Here is a 22467-nt window from a genome sequence, read left to right as displayed (position 1 = left end):
GACAGCTACATCTCATTCTTTGCCCCCTTTTCTCTCTCATTCCCTTTTTCATCCTCCGTATTGAGGGACCTGACAGCATATTTAACACTGTTTTTTTCCCCGAACGCTACCCCCCCCCCCCCCCCCCCCCCCCCTCCCCCCCCTCCTTGGGACGATTCCCCCTCAGACTCATCAATGCCCCATTACCAAGTCAAATCAGGTGGTGCTGCAGAGATTTGCTGAAAGCAACACTCCACATACACATACACACACTCGCACGTGTGCACATAGGCACACACAGTCACACCGCCCTCGGAGGATTCATTCAAATAGCCGGGAGGTTTTCCATTAAAGGCTCCACAGGACAGTTAAAAGGGCGTTAGGTGAGGAGAGAGGAGAGAAAAATCACTGCTGGACAAACATTAGTGAGTGATCTACTGGAGAGAGAGGATGATGCTGGACCAACTACGTTAACTGGCCGGGCAGACTCACAACTCCCATGCCCACTGGTTACACAACATCTTTTTTATTTATTTCAAGAGTCGCAAGACAATCTTCATCCAGACCTGTCAATTCCTGCACCCCCTCAACCACGACCCCCCCCCCCCCCCACGAAACCCTGCCTCCACAACCGAATTCCCAGAGAAGGTCACGTGTACCTACTTGCTTTCACCATCTCTAATGGCGAGGAGCCGGTCAGCGTGGTGAGGTGAAGGAGCTCTCGAGGTGTGAGAGTAAAGTGAGACAAAGACAAAAGACGTGTTCCTTTCATTCTCTCATCCCCCCCCCCCCCCCTCGGAGCTGTGGTGGCGGCGAGTCCCTCAGCAGCTGCATAGGCCAGACAACAGGCCTCGGGGGGGGGGGGGGGGGCACTCTGCATTGTTTTGTTTTCTTACAGGTTTTTCTCCGAGTATGCTGTTGATTAGGAGGAGACGACGGAGGAGTAGAAGCTAAACACAAAGAGAGAGAGAATGAGACGGAGAGAGAGAGAGAGACGGAGAAGGAGACGGAGAGAACAGAAATCCAGAGAAAAGATGGAGGAGAGCAGGAGTAGGACAGAGAGAAAGAGACCTACCCAGGTGTTTGTAAGCAGCAAAGGTCTCAGGCTGGCAGACTGAGTGGGCGACAGCCTGGAGTGAAAAGTAAAACGCCAGCTGTCCAGAGAATGATTGGGCTTTCATTACAGTGCAGTACAGAGAGACGAGAGGCAAGCACAGCCGGATGGGTGCTAGCTCACCAAGCGTCTGACAGTCCATTTTATGTTTGCAGATACAGATCAGTACTGACAAAGGCTAAACAAAGACTGCCTGAGAAAAAACTGTAAGAATAGACAACAACCTCAACAACACTGGGTGCAGATTACCTGAGGTGCCATCCAAGGGTACAAGAAAATATACATAAGAACTACTAAACAAACAACAAAAAAAGCCAGTGAGAAACTATTTATGACATATCTCCACTCGATAGTTTAGGAATTACTTTCACTGAGCCGTTTGAAAGCCTGCAGCCTTTTTTGGACAGAAGAGAAAGGGGGGGGGGGGGGGGGGGATCAGGAGGCCGCACATCAGTAAGTTAGACTAAGTGACAGGGATTCAACAGTGAGTTGATTTGCCCCATTTATGAGAGCAAAGAAACCATATCAGAAAGTAGAAGTGTCGTGGGAGCACGAGACAGGGGAGAACACGACGAAAAGAAGGCCTCCTCTTCTTCCTCTACAGGACTGTCGATCCCTCCAGGCACCTGGAATACTTTGCACAACAAAGGCCAGAGCGCACAGAGGACGGCCTCGCACGGATCCAGAGCGCGCAGAGGACGGCCTCGCACGGATCCAGAGCGCGCAGAGGACGGCCTCGCACGGATCCAGAGCGCGCAGAGGACGGCCTCGCACGGATCCAGAGCGCGCAGAGGACGGCCTCGCACGGATCCAGAGCGCGCAGAGGACGGCCTCGCACGGATCCAGAGCGCGCAGAGGACGGCCTCGCACGGATCCAGAGCGCGCAGAGGACGGCCTCGCACGGATCCAGAGCGCGCAGAGGACGGCCTCGCACGGATCCAGAGCGCGCAGAGGACGGCCTCGCACGGATCCAGAGCGCGCAGAGGACGGCCTCGCACGGATCCAGAGCGCGCAGAGGACGGCCTCGCACGGATCCAGAGCGCGCAGAGGACGGCCTCGCACGGATCCAGAGCGCGCAGAGGACGGCCTCGCACGGATCCAGAGCGCGCAGAGGACGGCCTCGCACGGATCCAGAGCGCGCAGAGGACGGCCTCGCACGGATCCAGAGCGCGCAGAGGACGGCCTCGCACGGATCCAGAGCGCACAGAGGACGGCCTCGCACGGATCCAGAGCGCACAGAGGACGGCCTCGCACGGATCCAGAGCGCACAGAGGACGGCCTCGCACGGATCCAGAGCGCACAGAGGACGGCCTCGCACGGATCCAGAGCGCACAGAGGACGGCCTCGCACGGATCCAGAGCGCACAGAGGACGGCCTCGCACGGATCCAGAGCGCACAGAGGACGGCCTCGCACGGATCCAGAGCGCACAGAGGACGGCCTCGCACGGATCCAGAGCGCACAGAGGACGGCCTCGCACGGATCCAGAGCGCACAGAGGACGGCCTCGCACGGATCCAGAGCGCACAGAGGACGGCCTCGCACGGATCCCCTGACAAAGAGGAGGCCCAAAAGGACACGTTCACAGGTAAATAGTCAGGAGAGCTGCCAGGAAAGATGCAGCCAGTTCAGGTTTCACACTCCCTTTCTCTCTCACACACACACACACGCGCGCACACACACGCGCGCACACACACACACACGCACGCAGTACTGCCACACAACACTAAAAGGAGTCCTCACCCTGGAACCATGGAAAATGGCTCAATTCTAAGGAACATAAACATGACCTGATTCCATTAATCCCTGTAAATAACGACAGAAGGCTTTTGAGGAAGGAGTCGGGTGACAGGCCATGGATTTGAAAAGCAACACTTAAGGACAACAAAGAGAGACAACTTCAGTGTCATCAGAAAACACTGTCGCTGATCTGAGAAATCAATGATGGGGACATCCATGCTTCTCTCTCCCTTGTATTCTCTCTTGACTCCCCCAACCGTGCCCCCCCCTCCCAAACACACCACAAAATGTATAACAAAAATATACATGAGCATTGATAACCATCACAGGGGCGGGCCATCTCTTCAACTTTGACACCACCAGGCAAATTAGTTTCTCTTTCTCCATCGATGGAATGGGTTTGTGGGGGGGGTCAAAGGAGGGGGAAACAACCTAAGGAAAGCAAGTCAGAGCAGAGACGAGAGAGTGAGAGTAGGAGAGAGGGTTGGGGGATTAAGAGTTGGAGGCTGTGTGTGTGGTGGTGGTGGGGGGGGGGGGGGGGGGGGGGTGCTATGGACCGAGTTACAGGAAACATATCACGTCTTCATTAGAGCAGTGTCTAGCGTGTGCCTAGCGTGTGCCTAGCGTGTGCCTAGCGTGTGCCTAGCGTGTGTCTAGCGTGTGTCTAGCGTTTGTCTAGCTAGCCAAGCACTGGAGTCGGCCTCGCCGTCCTCACACTTCATTAGGATTTCTTCTTGAGCCGCTTTGTGCCGGGGCCGCTTGGTGTCGGGGCCGCTTGGTGTCTGGGCCGCTTCGTGTCGGGGCCGCTTCGTGCCGGGGCCGCTTGGTGTCTGGGCCGCTTCGTGCCGGGGCCGCTTGGTGTCTGGGCCGCTTGGTGTCGGGGCCGCTTGGTGTCTGGGCCGCTTCGTGTCGGGGCCGCTTGGTGTCTGGACCGCTTGGTGTCTGGGCCGCTTCGTGTCGGGGCCGCTTCGTGTCGGGGCCGCTTGGTGTCGGGGCCGCTTGGTGTCTGGGCCGCTTGGTGTCGGGGCCGCTTGGTGTCTGGGCCGCTTCGTGTCGGGGCCGCTTGGTGTCTGGGCCGCTTCATGTCGGGGCCGCTTCGTGCCGGGGCCGCTTCGTGCCGGGGCCGCTTGGTGTCTGGGCCGCTTCGTGTCGGGGCCGCTTGGTGTCTGGGCCGCTTGGTGTCGGGGCCGCTTGGTGTCGGGGCCGCTTGGTGTCGGGGCCGCTTCGTGTCGGGGCCGCTTGGTGTCTGGACCGCTTGGTGTCTGGGCCGCTTCATGTCGGGGCCGCTTCGTGTCGGGCCGCTTGGTGTCTGGGCCGCTTGGTGTCGGGGCCGCTTCGTGTCGGGGCCGCTTGGTGTCTGGGCCGCTTCGTGCCGGGGCCGCTTCGTGTCGGGGCCGCCCAGCGTCAGGGAGGATGTGGAGGCTTGATTGCCTTTTATTTGCAGAGCTAACGCCGCCTCCGTCTCTTCATTAACCAGAGATCCAGACGATTTATGGCGCTGCGGCAAACATCCATTTCAATAATTACACCTAAACTGTTAGCGTGAACGCAACAAAGCAGTTTCATCTTCCCCTTCAAACCTGCCCACCCCCAATCCTCCACCCTCCACCCCTGGCCCCATCTCCTTCCATAGATCTGGGTCTTCCTGAGAAGTGTCATGGGCATTGTAAGCCTGTCACACTTTGCACTCAGAACCGATGACTGAGGAGAATCGGCACCCACCGCGCAAGTAAAACCATTGACATGGTAGCACACGACCAATTGAGACCAACCCTTCTGCAGAGCCACTGCATGAAATCCACTCTTGAGCACCATCATCAATTAATATGTTGTTCAACAGAGCAACATTGGTTTGCATCAGTGCTTAGGGCTAATACTCTCAATGAGGACTGATTACTGGACTCCCTGTAAGCCCTAGTACTGCATACCAAAAGAACAATAACAACCTTGTTAAGCCAACCCTATTCCCTGCTGTACAATATGGCAATTTGCCCTTAGAAATATGATTCACTTTTAAAATGGATTCAAACAGCCTGAATATTTGAGACAGACGTGAACAATGGTCTGACACAATAGACCTAATTGTGATGGCTACAAGATCCCTAACGCTTCAGATCCACCACTGGAACACTTCCATTTGAATAAAATCAATAATTGTGTTGACTTGAACTGCATTGCCTCCCCGTCTCCTCATCTCACTTGCTAATGTTTCTTTCATGAGCCAGCCGAGCGCTGGTGACATTATAGATACAGCACTTTGCCAAATCCCCAAAGGATCCCTACAAACGGTTGGCGTAAAACACAATTAGTCCAGCCCATATGGCTGCTTGAGGAGACCAGTCCTCCCTGCTTCCCCTTATAGGTTCTCTAAACCTTTTCTTTTCATCAACGGTTCAATCTCACAACAGCCACTACACTGGTTCTCACAGGGCAGCCTGGCCTTTAGAAGGCTTTGATAGAGTTATCCTTTCTGAAATGAGTCGAGGTAAATACATCGACTCGGCCAGGCCAATAGCCTGATCAATATCTGCTTCATGGTGATTAATAGCTGATATTAGATGATGAGAAGTTTTTATGTGAGGGGGAGAGTTTCTTCCTCAATTAAACCATCAACCCTATTGACCGCTTGGAGCCCCTCGTTTGACTGGCTGTATTTGTTAATGGGATGACAAAATGGGAGCGCGGGCCCGGGCGGGCCGCAGCCAGACGTGTTGTTGACTCGAGGTGAGCTGAGATATGCAGGGCGTTAGCCATCATCCACTGCTGCTCTGTCCAAGCCAACAAGCGCTTCCCATCCCCAGACAAGCAGACACCTTTTACTGAACAGAAGCAAACAATAACAGCTTGAGGCAACAGATTTATTACAAATTGATCCATTAGATAGCACTGCTGTGCTCTATTCTCCTCCCCTCTCCTCCCTCCCTCCCTCCCTCTCTCCATTCTCCCTCCCTTCACTCAGAGAGCCTTTCCCTGATAGCTGCAGCCATGTGTTAAACTGGGAGTGCTACGGTGACAAACATCCGCCTGATCCACACACTCACACCTCATCCTTTCCCCTCCGCCCACCGCAGAGCCCAGGCCGAGCGAACAACATGTCCCTCTTAGAGCGAGTCGACCCCCGCGGCTCAGCACCTGAGGCAGCGTGGCCGGAGAGAGGGGCCGGCCTCCACCCTGACAAGGGCGAGCAAGGACAGAGACACGGGGAGTGTGGGGCGCTCGGCGGCGATAAGGTCAATTTATGAGCGCGAGTTGATAAGGGAGTCCAACTCCGTGCGGGTCATTTCCTCATGACCGGTATGGAGCCGAGCGGGTTGGGCTCTCATGTGTTGCCCCGTTAACGCATCTGTCACTGTTGTCCTCGCTCTGCGGCACCACGGCCCTGTGCTGCAGGCATGCACACACACACACACACTAACTCACACACTATCTCACTCACACACTATCTCACTCACACACTAACTCACACACACACTAACTCACACACTCACACACACACTAACTCACACACACACACACTAACTCACTCACACAATCGCCCACACAGCTCTGTCTTGACCGCTTTATGACCGAATCCAGAAAGACACTTCCATACCAGCATGAAAGGGCCTGGTGTTTAGACTTCCTTCTGTGATACAATAGCCTCAGCCACACATGTCAGGCCTTAGCCAAAGCACAGGCCTATTAAAAGAAGACGCTTACAGACGAGCTACAGTTCTCCAGCATGCAGGAATCTAATGAGAAAATGAGTGAAATGATCGCTCTTTCTGCATGGACGAACCGCAAAGGAGAAATGTAGCCTTGTCTGATTGTTTGCCAGATTGCTATGTGTCGCCGGCATCTTTCTTATTGATCCCTCTCTCTCTCTATGAAACGAATCAATTAAATACACCGCATCATTCAGCAGCTGCTCGCACACACGTACGCACACACAGGCTCCCTAATAATTACTGATTAGGTATTGATTATTATTCATCTTTAATTAGGTGTCGGGAAACTGTCGGGCCAAGTCTTTACACCTATCTGTCATTTTAGGTCTTTCGCGACAACAAGATGAATTGGACGTAAGGCAGGTGGAGAGGAAGAGGGCATTTACACTGCTGTGTATCGACACCACTAAACCAATGTTTATTTCGCCTGCCCTGTGTCAATACATCAGATAGGAGAAGCCCCTCCCCCTCGAATGTCTTGAGAGGCTTTACTATCATGCAGTAAAACGGCCCAACAGATGCGTCTTCCACAGAGCGTGACCTCAGGTGCAGTTCTGCGGGAGGCTACGGCGCTCTGATAGGCTACCCGACTGCTCGGATCCTGTCGTACTGTCATCTGTATTCACTCCTACAATTCCCCTCACTTCATCAACAGTTGACAGATTCTAGAAAGACAGCAGACTGCAAAATAGACCGTTGGCTTGTGTCAACAATACCGTGTGTGTGCTTTGCTTCTGTTGACAGAACCGTGTGAGCGTGGGCTATATGTTTGGCTTCTGTGCACAGCGCCGTGTGCTTGTGTAGTAGGTGTGTTCAGACGGGCGTGTGCAGCAGTGGTAAAGGGAGTCATAAAGCCGCTGTAATATTGCAGGAGTGTCTGCATTACAAGCCTCTCCAGGCAGCAGCGGGGGTGGGGGGGGGGGGGGGGGGGGGGGGTGGTCTTTGTAAAACACTGGTGTGCATTGTGTGCGTTTCTGCACCACTAGCGCCATGCCGTGTCATTACATGAGGCAATCTCTTACCTAATCAGCACTGACACACACAGCGGCTCCACACACAGCGCTCCCCCGCTCTGCCCAGGGGGGCTGGCGCTGACACACACCATTTCATTTGCCTCTTCCACCGAGAGGGCCAACGGACAGATCTCTTGACTAACGGCCGTTTTGTTGAATACGCCCGAGCCGCATAGCACGGACCCAGGTTGCTTGATTGCCTTTCTTACGTTTCACATGAGGAATTCTCTCTGCTCGGGTCCCTCCCTTCACTCAGGCCTCGCACACGTCACTGTCACTCTGCTCATCTGGAATCGCCAGGGGCAACGGCTTGTACTGCTTACAAGCCATCACTCAGAGACAACGCTGGAATGAAGCGATAGGCTCAAGACTTCAGTTACACTCACTGTTGGATCAACTAAAAGGCTGCAGGAAGAATAGGCTGCTGTCTATTTCCTCACATCTGAATCACATCACAACAAGCCCAGCGCTGGGCTAAATTTGTGCTGAAAGAACATGGATAATCAAGTTAGATGGGTCTCCCACTAAATAATACGTGTTAAACGTGACCGCAGACCACGAGGGGATCTTCAATCACGTGGCTTTCTTATTCCGAGGAAAACCAGATCTGATTCCGGCGTCAGGACACCTGCATGTTGCAAGACCCTCTGGGTTAGTAAACATATACAGCCATTAGTGATAGCATCGCCCCGCACCAGCTGTATGCCAACAGGACAACCTCGGCCAGCCCCTTATCAAACGAGATAGGATGCAGCTGCAAGCCTCGTCTTGCATCTCCTGTTATGAGAGGTGAGGGGAAGCTGTCAGGGAACACAAGACACATCCACCATCTCACCTCAGACAGGGAGAATTCAAGGAGAGAGAAAGAGAGATGAGGGTGGGGTGGGGGCGCGAGGGGGAGAAAAAAAACAGTGAGCTTGTCTCCTTTCTGCTAGTGCGCTTACCCTGCGTGTGTCAGCCCAATATCTTAAAACAACACATGCAAGGCTCAGCTACAGCCAATTACCCTGCTTTTGGCACGCGCAACTGAAAAACATCTTTGGAGAACAATACGAGAGCAGGCTTGTTGTGCCTGCTGTCAGTAAGTGCTGACAGATTGTTACTTTTAATGAATATACGACACTTCAAGGACCCATCAAGAGGTCTTTGAGAGAACGTTGTTCCCTTGTCCAGAGCATTAATTTCCTCTGTAACCAGATTCACTGAAATGGATTTCAAACACGTGCCGGAAGGGGAAAACAAATAAAATCATTCAGACCGAAACTCTCTCCGACATGTCTAGTGCTGGCTTTCATACTGGCGTTACAAAGCCTCACAAGAACTCGCAGAAAGAACAAGTGTGTGTGTGTGTGGCAGATTTCACTGTTGATAAATAAGCCACGTCTGAAATCCACTGCCTTGTTTGGCAGGAGACGCTCTGATCCTGACCTGATCTGACCCTCAAACAACTAGGACTAACTGACTTTCATGGCGCCGTCATGTTTCACTGGTAAAATAGCTGACATTTAAGATCCGTAAAATCTCACAACAAAAATGACCAGGCCCAGGCCTACTGGTTACATCTCCCCTGACTAAAACAATAACCATCTTAGAAGGGTGAAGAATGCTTCTTTCAATAGAAAAACCGCCCAGTGGATATCATCTCATTCACGGTAACAAAATAACTCACTGGAGCCTTCAACTGGGCCCAGGCATAATAGTGTTGGAATCTTTGATGATAATGTGTGCAGCTGAAGGTAAGATTCTCTGTGGAGGGAATCTAGGTGAAAGACAGCAAGAGCTGACATTCCAGCTCAGCATGAAAACATTGAATTCTCAATCCTGCATATTGACAAATCAGCCAACAAAGAGGAGCTAGCACAGCACAGCAAACAGGCAGGATCTCACCGGGGATGGGCCCTCAGCTTGTCTGATACTTCAGAGCAGCAGGCAATGTCTTCCACTTGCCACAATTCTTGTCGCTCAAATCAATCCTTAAGCAATTCCTAACCACCCCCCTCGGGTAAATCTCAAGCCTTCTCCATATCAGAGAACCTCAAACACTCGTCAGATGATTCTTATTCCGTCAGAATCAAACCCCAGACATTGCCAAGACGCATCATTCTCGAAACCTACTGCGCTGCATCATCAGAGGCCTGTTTGATTGTTAAAAGGGAAATCAATGTATTGTAATGGAACGTTGAGCAGGAAGTTGTCTTGAGCAACAATTATCAAATTGACAGAGTTATTCAAGTGTTCTAGCTATCTAGATCAACCTCACTGCTGAATACAGATTGAGTAATTTGATGTCAGAATACATGCCAAAATGCCATTAGATTCCTTCATGGTGCAATGACCTGAAAATAGAAGATTGATAGACTGTTTTGTCTAAGCTCAAATCAACACCGGATATTTGAGCAGGGTCTCGGTACCACCAATCATTATTAATTATTTCAAATGAAAAAACTACCACAGACAAAAAAGCAGTCTATCAAAGATATCTCCAGACAGGTAGTTGCACAGGTTGCTATCAATTTTGTAAAACTACCTCCTACCTGAATACTTCTTCCCTCCTAGCAACATCACAAGACAAACACAACAAAGCATGATAGGCATGCTGCTGCTCGTCATGAACATTTATATCTGACATGATGGATAGCTGTTAGACGAGCTCAATCAGAACGTCACATCAAACAATGTGGGATTACGCTGGCAACTGCATACGTGAAACATTTTCAAACTAGAAACAGTTGATACTATGTAGCACTGGATCAAATTGCTAACAGCAAACAATGTGTCTAGAAGCATTCTAGCTGCTAACGTTAGCAAGTTAGCTGATGCGTCTAGCATGCTAGCTAAAACTAGTACTAATCAACCAACGTTAGTGTTGCTGATTGTGACAAACCAGCCTAGGTACTAGCTACACCCCGTCAGAACACCTTGGTTCAAATGTAGCCACGTTATCTAGACCAGAAGTTTTTTCCCTCAAAACAATGTAGCAAGATCACTACCACCGTAGCTTGCTACCCACCTAGCTAGCACAGCTAAGGACTAACGCTAGCATTGCTGCAACCGCACTGCTAGCTAGCAGCTAGTCACCCGCCCCTATCCACGCTAGCTAGCTAATGCTAACTACATTGGCTAATTCGTTGTCATCAACTGCAAGAAAGTGACACATCCAGCTAATTCATAAGACTAGCTACCTATGATAGCATCGCTAACACTAGCTATATTTTATTTGTCAACATTTTAGCTAGCACTAGTTACATGATGTACACAACATTACAGCATTGCTAGTTAGCTTGCAACACTTACCTTAAAAATCTTGTTCTACAACATCTGTGATTTGTTTGAGATATGAGGACTGCAACAACAAACAATAGCACACACGGGTAGCAAAGCCAAGCACCGCAACCACTGGGGGAGTAGTCAGATGCAAGCCACTTGACTTCACTTGTGTGGCTTTTTTACTTGAAATTCGCAACTGACCACGTTTGCTAATGCTGTCATAAATAATGGAGCACTGAGTAAAGAGGGAGTAATCTGTGTCAGGATGTTTTTCCTTCAGGTATAAAGAGGCACAGACAAGTGAGAGAACCTCAGCATGACAGCTCTCGCCTTCTTCATCTTTGATGAAGGTATAGGCTTTCTCTTTCTACTGGTAAACTACTGTCATCTACCGAGCAAAATATGTACATTCTAGCAGCAACGTTGTCTTCAAACAATCGAGTGTCTACCGCCATCTAGTGGTAGTAGTGTCTACTCCGGCGTCTGGTATGTCCTTTTTTTATCTCTTACATTATCAAATGCAAAATGTTGACAAACTATCTCTGTATGCCTTCTTTGTATATTGAATTTTAGCGTCGTCTTTTTTTCCTAAGCAGAATATAAGTTAACTGCAAAGCTTTTGTGGTCAACTTCTTACGAAAGGTCCAACCTCTCCATTAGCGAAACTAAGAAAAAACTAACAAGATGTGAGGGACAGACGTTACCACCAGGGTGATTCAAGGAAATACATAGTCAGCCATGTTTAAATAAGAAAGGTTTTCGTTAACTGCATTAAATCAATTTAAAATGCTCTAATTTAGAATCTTCAAAAAACGCCCATCCCAATGCCAATCGGTGTACTTTTAGCTAGCCCTATGATATAAACTGTGGTTAGGTGCAACTGCTACTTGCAGGTCCATACAAATAAATATTCAGTAATTACCTGGTATGGCACAGAATCAACTAGCAATCACCTAGGGCTAGTGAAAAGAAACATTGCCCCACACAGCAATAACTCACATGGGCCTCAAAGCAGTCATGGATCCATTTACCTACAGGAGGCCAAAAATGGTGCCTCTTACTTCAGGTTATGTTTCTACTTTCTACTGCCCCTCAGTGGCACTCCTGTTACAGCACTTACTCACAGGAGGTCATTTGTGTCCCTTGTATACTGTTGACTAAAACTACATTTAAAAAACTTCCCACAATGTTTCCGTTTCATCAATCATACATGATGCGTGTGATTAAAAGTGGAACATCTATAGCGAGTTAATATCCTCCCTTTTAATGACATCATAGCCGACACATAATGTAAAATCTTACCAGTTCACAAGGAATTCCTGGTCTGTGTGTCCATGATCTGGCCTGACAAGGAACAATGAAAAGGCACAGACACTAGAATATCTTGTCCATTTCATATGAGATTGTTTATTTTGAATTCCGCCAACGCTTACAGTAACACTAAAACTCATCAGAGGCGACACATTGCACATATGGTACTCTTATAACTGCTCAAAGCAGCACAGTACTAAACTTACAGTAGCTCTTCACTAGAATACTCAGAAGATAACCAGATTCACTACAACTCACAAGAAGCAAAAACAAAGCTCTCTCGCGCGATACACGGACACAAACAAATAGACCAGTACCAATTGGGTAGCCAAAGCTTAGTAGAGGATGGGTGGTACAATGTGGACAACAAGGAAATACAGGTTTCAGTACCACAGACCACAGACTTGGAACCTTGGATTTCACTGCCGATCCACCTTCCCTCCAGACAGGGGGAGCAACCTAGCGTGGCTAATGTATGGGCAGTATTCACCATGGAAACAGACAGGCCCGAGGCAGGTGAACTATTTAGATTGGGTGCCTGAAGTTCTGGCCAGCGAAGCGGGCCTTGTCGCCAAGCTCCTCCTCAATCCTGGGATAGAGAAAAGAGAAAAACAAACTATTCGTTAACTAGTTATAAGAATGTATTGAAGATTATATATACACAGGTTTAGTGATTATCATTAAATCTTTGAAGAGATAAAAGTCAGTTCTCACCTGAGCAACTGGTTGTATTTGGCCAGACGCTCAGATCGGCAAGGGGCACCAGTCTTAATCTGGAGATGCACAACATTGATATGATATAAGATATTGGCAATCTAAAATCTCAGTCAGTAGCATTTACAAAAGGCATCGAAGATGGGTTACCTGTCCAGTGCAGAGCCCAACCACCAGGTCAGCAATGAAGGTATCCTCTGTCTCACCAGAGCGATGGCTGACCATCACTCCCCAGCCATTAGACTGGGCCATCTTGCACCTGAAAGTACAATACAAATCCATTAGCCGGTGCTGCTAACATAGGATATAATACTGGCGCGAAATCGGACACCACCGGACACTTACGCCTGCAGGGACTCTGTGACGGAGCCGATCTGGTTGACCTTGAGCAGCAGACAGTTGCAGGCCTTCTCATCCACACCCTTGGCGATGCGCTTGGGGTTGGTCACTGTCAAGTCGTCACCCACCACCTGGATGCTGGTGGATGCCGTGAAGTTGGACCACGCCGCCCAGTCATCCTGGTCAAAGGGGTCCTCAATGGAGACCACTGGACCCAAAACATGTGTGTGGGAGGGAGACTTAGTCATGTTGAAAGACCCCTCCCCCTCCTAAATTCTTTGTTCAAGTGTCTCTAGGGCAACGCAGTAAGATGTTGGATGTAGTTCTGACTGACGAAATTGTGACTTATTGGTGTATATACTGTGTATGAGTGATTTGCCTGTGACTTCCTATGTGGTATTATGCTGATAATAGTTGTTGGTATTTGTTTTGTATTACAGGGCTTACAGGTATTACATTATAAAAATGACTTCCATTCAAAACAAATCACTCACTTTTAAATAAATGAATTACCCAATAAATCATTCAATTAACTGCATCCATGCTGGCGCACACTAGCCCTAAAGCCAAGTTCCAAAGCCCCTTAGACACACCCCAGCGAGTGAAGGATAGACCAGACTTGCACACCCCTCCAGTGATCTTCCTGGCCTCTGAGAGGTAACAGAATGAGCCAAACGTTGGCAGTAATGGGGATGACTGAGTGCTTGGAAACAGACCTGGGTAATCCTTGACAAAGCTCTTGTACAGGTCGGCCAGCTGGTCAGGACTGATGTAGCGGCTGGGGTCGTCAGGGGACTTGAAGTCCAGGTCGTACTTGCCCCCCTTATAGAACTCAGAGGCAGCCACGTCCATGCCGATGACGATCTTGTCAGTGTAGCCGGCTTTGGCGATGGAAGTCTTCAGAAGTTCCAGAGCTGGGAAGTAAACATGACCATTAATAAAGCAACTATTTTGTAGGTTGTTAATGAACATCAAATCCCTTATATGTCATTAGCATTCCAATGAGACATCAACATTGTTTAGGTGCACAAGATACATCAAAACAGCTGCACCTTATGATCACATACAGTACCAGTCAAAAGTTTGGACACATTTTTCCATTTGTGTCCAAACTTTTGACTACTCTATGTGATCATAAGGTGCAGCTGTTCTGATGTATCTTGTGCACCTAAACAATGTTGATGTTTAGGTGCACAAGTGTATGTCCTGTATGTCTATAGGAATATAACTAGCTAGTGATTTGTTTAAAAAAAGGGCATCCACGCTCAGATTACAGTACTTGCACAAGTACTGTAAGCTTCTGTTTAAACAATCTATGGTCACCTGACCTGCCTTCTGCCCCACTGGGGCATTTGCCATATCACTATCTTGATCTGTAACTGAGCCAATATGCAATGGATTCAGAGGCTTAGAGTCCAAGCCTTAATTTGGAAAGCATCTGTCAGCACTAAAGGGACATTCCAGTCCAGAGAGCTCCCTCACCAGGCCATGTCTCAGGCCAACAAGATAGTGCTGGGGGAGGGAGGGAGAAAGGGAGGGAGGGGAGGGGAGGGAGGGAGGGGAGGGGAGGGAGGGAGGGAGAAAGGGAGGGGAGGGGAGGGAGGGAGAAAGGGAGGGGAGGGGAGGGAGGGAGGGAGAAAGGGAGGGGAGGGGAGGGAGAAAGGGAGAAAGGGAGGGGAGGGAGGGAGGGAGGGAGGGAGGGAGGGAGGGAGGGAGGGAGGGAGGGAGGGAGGGAGGGAGGGAGGGAGGGAGGGAGGGAGGGAAGGAGGGAGGGAGGGAGGGAGGGCACATACTGTAGATAAAGCACTGGGGAACTAAGAATGCAAAGCTCAGTAGATAACACATTACGTTCCTTAAAAACATCCTCAGCGAGTGTGTTTTTCTCAGAGTTGAACCTACATTTCTTAATTGAGGAACTATTCTTCACTTTATTTTTTCACTAAAGTACTACCATTGCTAAATCACGTTGGTGTTGGCCCAACTTCCTCCCGTCTATTGGACGGGTGCCATACTGTTTTAGCATCGCTCTGCTGAACGCTTTCCTCCTGGTGCCCTCTCACCTTCCTTGTTCTCCAGGATGTTGGGTGCGAAGCCGCCCTCGTCTCCTACGTTGGTGGCATCTTGGCCGTACTTCTCCTTGATGACATTCTTCAGGTTGTGGTAGACCTCGGCACCAATGCGCATGGCATCCTTGAAGGAACTGGCCCCCACTGGCAGGATCATGAACTCCTGCATGGCCAGTTTGTTGCCGGCGTGGGAGCCTCCGTTGATGACGTTGAAGGCCTTCAAAGAGGAACGTTTGAGGGTCAAACAGAAGAAAGGTTTGGATGACGATGACTGGAGGGACATTCGTGTTCAAGTGGCCTTACGGGGACAGGGAGGATGACTTCTGGGTTGCCAGCGAGATCAGCTATGTGGCGGTAGAGGGGAACGCCTTTCTCTGCAGCACCAGCCTTGCACACAGCCAGGGACACGCCCAGGATGGCATTTGCACCGAACTTAGCTGATGGGAGATGACAAAAATGTAAATAAATAGTACACTAAAACGATCATGTCAATTATTATTATTTTTCAACCTCAACACTTATTTTGTGCACCAAACTATATATTAAGGTATTTGTCATATTTGCACTGAAGTCACATCCAGTAAATCCATTTGAATTACGTCAATTAATGACCTCAACTGAACACAAAGCTTACACTTGTTCTCTGTGCCATCCATGTCCAGCATCAGCTGGTCAACCTTCTCCTGCTCCAAAACGTTCACACTCTGTACATGGCATAGGTGACATTTATTAGGCGTGAATAACAACAAACCCAGCAGAAGATTAGTTCAAACCAGTTAATGCAAACCACCAGCCTCCAATAGTTTTTAATTGACACACAGCCTCCCAAGGCCTGGCCACAGTGTAAAGGTCCTACCACTGCTATAAGGACCACTGCATTTATTACAACTCTGTGGTTACATATGTAACATGAGTACAATATATCCAGTAAACTTAATGCAATACACAGGCAGACTGAATTGCTGTGTTTGGCAGTTAACTTCATTCAACTTTGTGTCTTACCGTTTTTATTACAATTTAAAAAGTAATAGAATCTACTTCCAGGGCAAACTAAGATGACTAATATGACAAGTGTAAAGGCCCGTCCACATCAAAAACGATCACTATAACTATAAAGGTTTAAGAATCGTTCTATATTTGAAAAAACAGAAGTCCACACCACAACGATAACGACAACTATATAGCGGAACAATAATGTTGAGATCACTTTCATATCTTTTTCCCAGCTGATGAACGATAAAACATTGACAATCAATCAGAATCCATCTGAATTTAAAGCGCCCGCACATTTGAAATGGAAGACAACATTCCGATAAGCTTATAGTCGAGGTTGGTGTGGACACAAATATAGTTATCGTTAACAGTTCTTGGTGTGAACGGGCCTTAACACCTCACAGGTTTTGACACTTTCAGGTTAGTCACACAATAAATGTTCCTACCTTTCTAACCAATGCAGGTGCAATAGTTTTATTGATATGATCAACAGCTTTAGAGACACCTGCAAGGGACAAGCACACCATCACTGACCCAGAGAGTAGAAGGCCAAGCAGAACAGGCACCACAGACGATCACAGAGCAGCCCAAGTCTACTTGGCAGTAAAACGCTTCATTAACTATGAGGGAATCTTTGGAAGGCATATAAGGTAGAATCTACGATACAATACAATCATGGTTCTTCAGGAGATCTGTGATCGTCTATTGGTGCCTACAGGTTAGTTTTCAAAAACAAAATCCACTCCACATGCTGTTGTAGACTAGAGAACACCCCTGCTGTTTTACTTGTGTTATTCCACACTCATTTACCTGGTTACACAAAGCTGGAGCCAAGAACTCATTTATATATTTAACAGCTCTTTTCACCCCTGACAGAGGAGGAGAAAGATATGAGGTGTCAGACACAAAGAAGGATGGAAGGCCAGAAAAGTACGGGAAATGTACAGAGGGAGTTGAAATGGAAACCCATTGGTTGACTGGAACGTTACAAGAGCTCTTCTCAAACAGACTGTGTGAATACTCCGAGTCGTACCTTTGCCCATGTAGCGTGTCTTGTCATTGTCACGCAGTTCCAGAGCCTCATAGATGCCAGTGGAGGCCCCGCTGGGAACTGCAGCTCTGAACAGACCTGCAGGACAGACGCAACACAACATTGAATGATGCTAACTGATCCTGTATTATTTTGTGAAAAGGTATCCCTGCTCACAGATACCCTATTCTTATTCACTGATCTAAGAGTTTACAAATTTTCAAACAAATGAATAAATAAATATAAGCATTTGAGAAAACCCAATGTGTTCTTGTAACTGGATATAATGGCTGCTGTGTAAGTTCTTTGTCTGCTGGGGGAGACAGAGAGCTGCTGCGATGCGGTGTGCTGTGATGTAACAGGAAGTCCTGGTAACTGAGCATGTGCAGCGGATCTGAGGATGCGATGGCACACCCGTGTGCTAAAGTCTCCCATTTTGGATTCAATCATGTGAGGAAAATCTGAACGGGCACATTTCTATTCTGTCTGCTCATAGGACTGGAAGTCATGGTCAAACCAATGACAGAGTCTGCAGGTCGAAAGGGATTTAAGGCTTAACCATGAAAACACATCAGTGATTTAGGCCATGGGCCCAGGCTTACAAAATCATCTGCAAATTCACGAAATCATGAAATCACATATCTGCACTGGGAGGCTTTGGCTAATATTTGTAATTGTAGTCTAAATAAACTAAGAAATTGTGAATGAATTGATTCTCAATACAAAAGTCCGAACAACATTCAAATCTGCAGATCTTCAGTGAAACTGAAGGACTGGAAAATGAAAAACTTGCATATTTGACACAGCATCGAATACTCAACACGACATGAGTCAGTATTACAGGATTACAACTGAATCTGAAAATAGAACAATACACTGAAGAGCAACTACAGGCAAGCCGGTTATGTAATATGAGAGACACATTAGATCTGGGTGACTTGCCACTGCCAGCTCAAACAATGATCTTTTTTTACTGAAGCAAACCATGCCAACAGATGGAAAAAGGTCAGGGACTCTTCAAAAAAAGGGAAAAGTTTGAACTTGAGTTGAAACTGCTATTTACAGTAACTTTGAGCACCCAGCAACATGCTATAATGAGAGGAATATACCAATACGTTTTCCAAAACGGTTTCTTGGGACAACACCCTTTTAGTCTCACCATCGCTCTTTCAGCTGCTTCATTAACATTCTGGACATTTAGATGAGTTCAACGAGCTGCAGCTTTATTTTAGACCGTGAAGCAGAACGACACAAATACCACTTCACTTCAGCAAGTCATCCAAAAAGTGCTGCACTTGTTGGCTCCATTTGAGTTATGGATTCACTGAAAACATAAAGCCTGCAGTACTGCATTCATATGTCATTGTTGAAAACACTGGGCAGGAATGGGTTGGCCAGATCCAAGGTATCACGGCTTACATACATCATACAGGGAAGGAAGGTACTGTTTACACAGCAGCAACAGTGTCATGGTATTTAGACATTGAATGACGATCCTCTTACTGTACGTCCTTTCTCTAGTACCCTGTGGGAATCATTACAGCAACAGAATGCTGTTGCTGTAATGTGTGCTGTTACAAGAGCTATTTTCACTCATCTACCATTGGATCTGTATACCCTCTGAGGAGCTGGTATGAGTGATGTAGACCAGACGAGACATAGCCACGCTTTGAAAAAGTCACAAATAATTTTAACTCATCTAAACTGTGATATTCTATCTGGGATGTGAAGCATACGAGCATAAATATTCTGTGTTGTTCCATTGGATTTGTGTTGTTATATTAGTTCTCCAACAGGGTCATTCCTTTATTCTGAGAAGTGAATTCAATTTTTGAACAATTCATCTGATGAGGGGGTGCTTTGCAGGGGACATCCTGTCAAATGTTTAGAGATCATATTTTCTTTATTTCATCATTACCTTTCTTGGTGTACAGGTCGACCTCCACTGTGGGGTTGCCACGGGAGTCAAAAATCTCCCGAGCGTGAATCTTCAGGATAGACATGATGCTGGGTCTGCAGGGGGCTGACAAAAGGTAAAAACAGCTGAAAACATTTAGTGTTGTGCTGGTACAGAACAGTTCCCTGATTGACCAAGTCAATAGTCAGCTAAGCTGCATCCATGTCATTGTGGCCAGGGCAGTGAGTCAGCATAATTCTGCTGTGTCAATATAATCAACATTGACCAACACACAATTTATTGTATCCTGGAGTTAAGAAATGAACATTTCTGGATAAAGCATAGTCTAAACTGTATATCATAGATGTACAGACTGGCTGTACTTGGCAGAGTAAGCATGGCAGTAGCATGCCATACTGTTGGCAGAATAGGGTGTGGCTCTTGCAGCATTGAGATTGCGCAAAACACCTATGCAATGAAACATAGGAACCATGAACATCATACATACCCTTATGAATCTGTAATATCTACAAAGTAACTACAGTTATGTATTATTTTAGTGTATGTCAATTTACTATAGCGTCAAGCAACCAGAATACAGACTGACATGTTAGGCTATATATGCAGGATAGAAGTTGGCACAACCGTTAAAGTATTAGATAAAGTTGTAATATTATAGCTTGACTGATGCAGTCATATGCAACTTTGTTGATATCTCATCAGATTCTAAGCAGAGATGGGACAGAGTATAAGATATGGATTTTCCATTCATATTGAGTTTTCCTTAATTGCTTGTCTACTGACTTTTGAATGCATGAATGAATTCGGTTTTCAAGCCCAGTCACTCAATGTGAACGTTACAACTGCATCAGCTCCTACTGGACCAATGGAAAATCCGATGGCCATTAAGGTCTGACTGGAAACCATTTGCTTGCTGTGGAGTCTAATCTCAAAAAACTATTCAAACACTACATTGTTGTTATGCCTAGAATGTAACCTAACCCATGGAGGCTTAATATAGGTATATACAAACTTGCTATGACTTGGTATTAAACAAAGGTACAGACGACAGATAGACAGTCTACTGATAAAATAAAATGGCTTCCACAATTAATTAAATAAATAAACGTCTGACATTGGATTATTCTTTGAAATTTGCATCGATCTGTCTCTTAAATCTGTCTGAATCATCTCTGTCATTCACATTGAGAATAAGACCCGTACCCAACATTATATTGATTCTACTTGTGCTAGTTATCGTTACATGCAATTAAGAATGACATAAAACGAGTCAAGCTTTAAAAGCAGACACTCCCTTTTTCAGAACACAAATTAACGAATTTGTTGACAAATAAACACCTCGATGAGAAGCAAAAGTGTGCTGCAGGTACATTATAAACCGAATACACACCCCTTTTTAGCTCACAGCTAGTTCGCACTCAAGAGTTACACATAGGCTACCGATGATTTCAGTGGGATCAGTCGGCACATTTAATTCATTTTATGTATCACAAATGTAATCGCCTTGCTTTTCCAGTGAACGGGAATTTTCAGTGTTGGAGAGGGGACTGTTTTGTAGTTAACTTGCAACATGATGCCTTTTCCTCTCTGGATGCACTGCAGTTCTAAATGGATCTCGCCAGCTGACGGCCTGGCGTAAAAATAGTAGTGATGTGTCGTTCGTGAACGATTCGTTCATTTTGAACGAATCCTTATAAGGACTCGGGAGTAACGAGTCCTCTCAACGAGTGATTCGTTCATTTCCCGACTCGGTCTTTCTACGAGTCTTTGGATCATTTTTCACGTGACCTGCATAGGCTCTGTAGCTAGAGGAAACGAACGATTCGTTCCTTTCCCGACTCGGTCTTTCTACGAGTCTTTGGATCATTTTTCACGTGACCTGTATAGGCTGTAGCAAGAGGAAACGAACGATTCGTTCCTTTCCCGACTCGGTCTTTCTACGAGTCTTTGGATCATTTTTCACGTGACCTGCATAGGCTCTGTAGCTAGAGGAAACGAATGATTAGTTCCTTCCCCGAACCGGTCTTTCTACGAGTCTTTGGATCCTTTTTTCACGTGACCCGCATTGTATTTTTTAGTAGAGGAAACAGTTTCCTTATTCCCTTTCGCGTGGCCGCTGTTTTAGTAAGACGTGAATGAATTATATTCGCTCAAGTCATCATACTGACTGGTTTTGTTATTTTCACTTTAAATTTACACTTACAGTTTAGTGCAGTGTAATTGTTTGACGTGATAATTAAATGCTAGTGTGATAATACATGACCAAATCATACAAACTCATGATACATTATTTTAATGCAGGAATTTATTTTGAAATAGTATTTGCTGGTGCACATGTCATGCACTAACCTACAGTGGACGTATAGGGGCTATACGTCCTTTGCAGTGGACGTATAGCCCCCAACCCCCCCCCCCCCCCCCCCCCCCCCCCCCCCCCCCTCCTGAAATGAACAAATGACTCGAAAAAAGATTCGTTCATTTTACTGAACGAGATTCAAAGAACCGAATCAGTAAAAAGAACCGAACTTCCCATCACTAAAAAATAGACTTATCTGCAAGCCACCACCATCATGTCATGAATTCTAGAAACTTAAATCCAGAAAATATGTAATCGTAAGAATAACGGTTTAAATAACTGACTTAATATATCGACGCCAAATAGGAACATAATGTACAATTTTACTTTGCAAAAGACACATGACCTAAAATAACGATTGTAATAGAATTTGGTTTAAGTATTTTAAATAATACTTATTACATGAACCACTTAGCAAAAGTTAAATAAAAAATAGATGGATATTTAATGTCTTACCTTTGTATGGCCTAACTGTGTGCGAGAGTAGTGCTCTCTCTCGTGCTGGCAGTCAGAGAAGGCGCTCGTGACAGTCTATGGTGACAGTCCTGGCTACTGATAGAATCAGGAAGGAGTAGGAGCGAAGCTTCCCTGCAATGTGATTGGCTAGAATCACCTCACGAGGTACCAGAGTGCGAGGAACACTGCACGTTCACCAGGATCTCGATTGCCTGTTGAATGGGATGTGGATTTCATCACAACTCAGCATTGCTTTTAATTTTTCAAAAGATACACTGTTATAATATATGATGTTGAATATGTTGAATAATTAAAAGCTTCAACGCTTAAATACTCTGTAGAATTTACAGTGAAAGGAAATGCATGACGCATTACTGCGGTAAATGACGCAAAGATGTGTACGTGCAGAAAATCAACTAGCCTACGAATCTCACTTTCAGTGGTTATGTTCCCTTGGATGTGAGCGC

At 46.9% G+C, this 22467-nt stretch overlaps 2 protein-coding genes across 11 annotated transcripts in view; both read right to left on the bottom strand.

The window, feature by feature from the left end:
* rerea (arginine-glutamic acid dipeptide (RE) repeats a) overlaps positions 1-11149 on the bottom strand; it is a 107889-nt gene extending 96740 nt beyond the window's left edge. For 4 of the 9 annotated variants that reach the window (XM_047039532.1, XM_047039534.1, XM_047039530.1 and 1 more), the window contains exon 1: positions 10845-11147. The gene's annotated coding sequence lies outside the window, so the exon portion shown is untranslated. Of the gene's footprint in view, positions 1-10844 lie in introns of all 9 variants that reach the window. The other 5 variants (XM_047039541.1, XM_047039539.1, XM_047039538.1 and 2 more) reach the window with 3 other exon arrangements.
* A 1048-nt stretch (positions 11150-12197) lies between these two features.
* eno1a (enolase 1a, (alpha)) lies at positions 12198-22109 on the bottom strand. 2 transcript variants are annotated; one of them, XM_047039548.1, is made up of 12 exons: positions 22001-22109; positions 19189-19293; positions 17274-17369; positions 17051-17109; positions 15882-15951; positions 15551-15684; positions 15242-15464; positions 13898-14095; positions 13188-13389; positions 12993-13101; positions 12843-12901; positions 12198-12717 (listed from the first exon to the last, which is right to left on the bottom strand). In XM_047039548.1, exons 2-12 carry the CDS (start codon positions 19271-19273, stop codon positions 12654-12656), a joined length of 1299 nt encoding a protein of 432 aa, XP_046895504.1. In that variant the 5' UTR covers positions 19274-19293; positions 22001-22109; the 3' UTR covers positions 12198-12653. The 2 variants fall into 2 exon arrangements, with proteins under 2 accessions (XP_046895504.1, XP_046895503.1); XM_047039547.1 differs by lacking the exon at positions 17051-17109 and adding an exon at positions 16687-16745.
* Positions 22110-22467: the final 358 nt, after the last annotated feature.

The sequence above is a fragment of the Hypomesus transpacificus genome, chromosome 18 (assembly GCF_021917145.1).
Source record: "Hypomesus transpacificus isolate Combined female chromosome 18, fHypTra1, whole genome shotgun sequence".
NCBI classification, from domain to species: domain Eukaryota; kingdom Metazoa; phylum Chordata; class Actinopteri; order Osmeriformes; family Osmeridae; genus Hypomesus; species Hypomesus transpacificus.
The sequence above is the reverse complement of the archived record's forward strand: the minus strand, read 5'-3'. Positions and strand labels throughout refer to the sequence as shown.

Coding starts and splice junctions, on each gene's coding strand:
- eno1a (XM_047039548.1), bottom strand. CDS start 19,273: ATGTCTATCCTGAAGATTCACGCTCGGGAGATTTTTGACTCCCGTGGC. Junction 17,370..19,188: donor CGACCTGTACACCAAGAAAG/GTAATGATGAAA, acceptor TCTGTCCTGCAG/GTCTGTTCAGAGCTGCAGTT. Junction 12,902..12,992: donor TTGGGCTCTGCACTGGACAG/GTAACCCATCTT, acceptor GTGCATCTCCAG/ATTAAGACTGGTGCCCCTTG.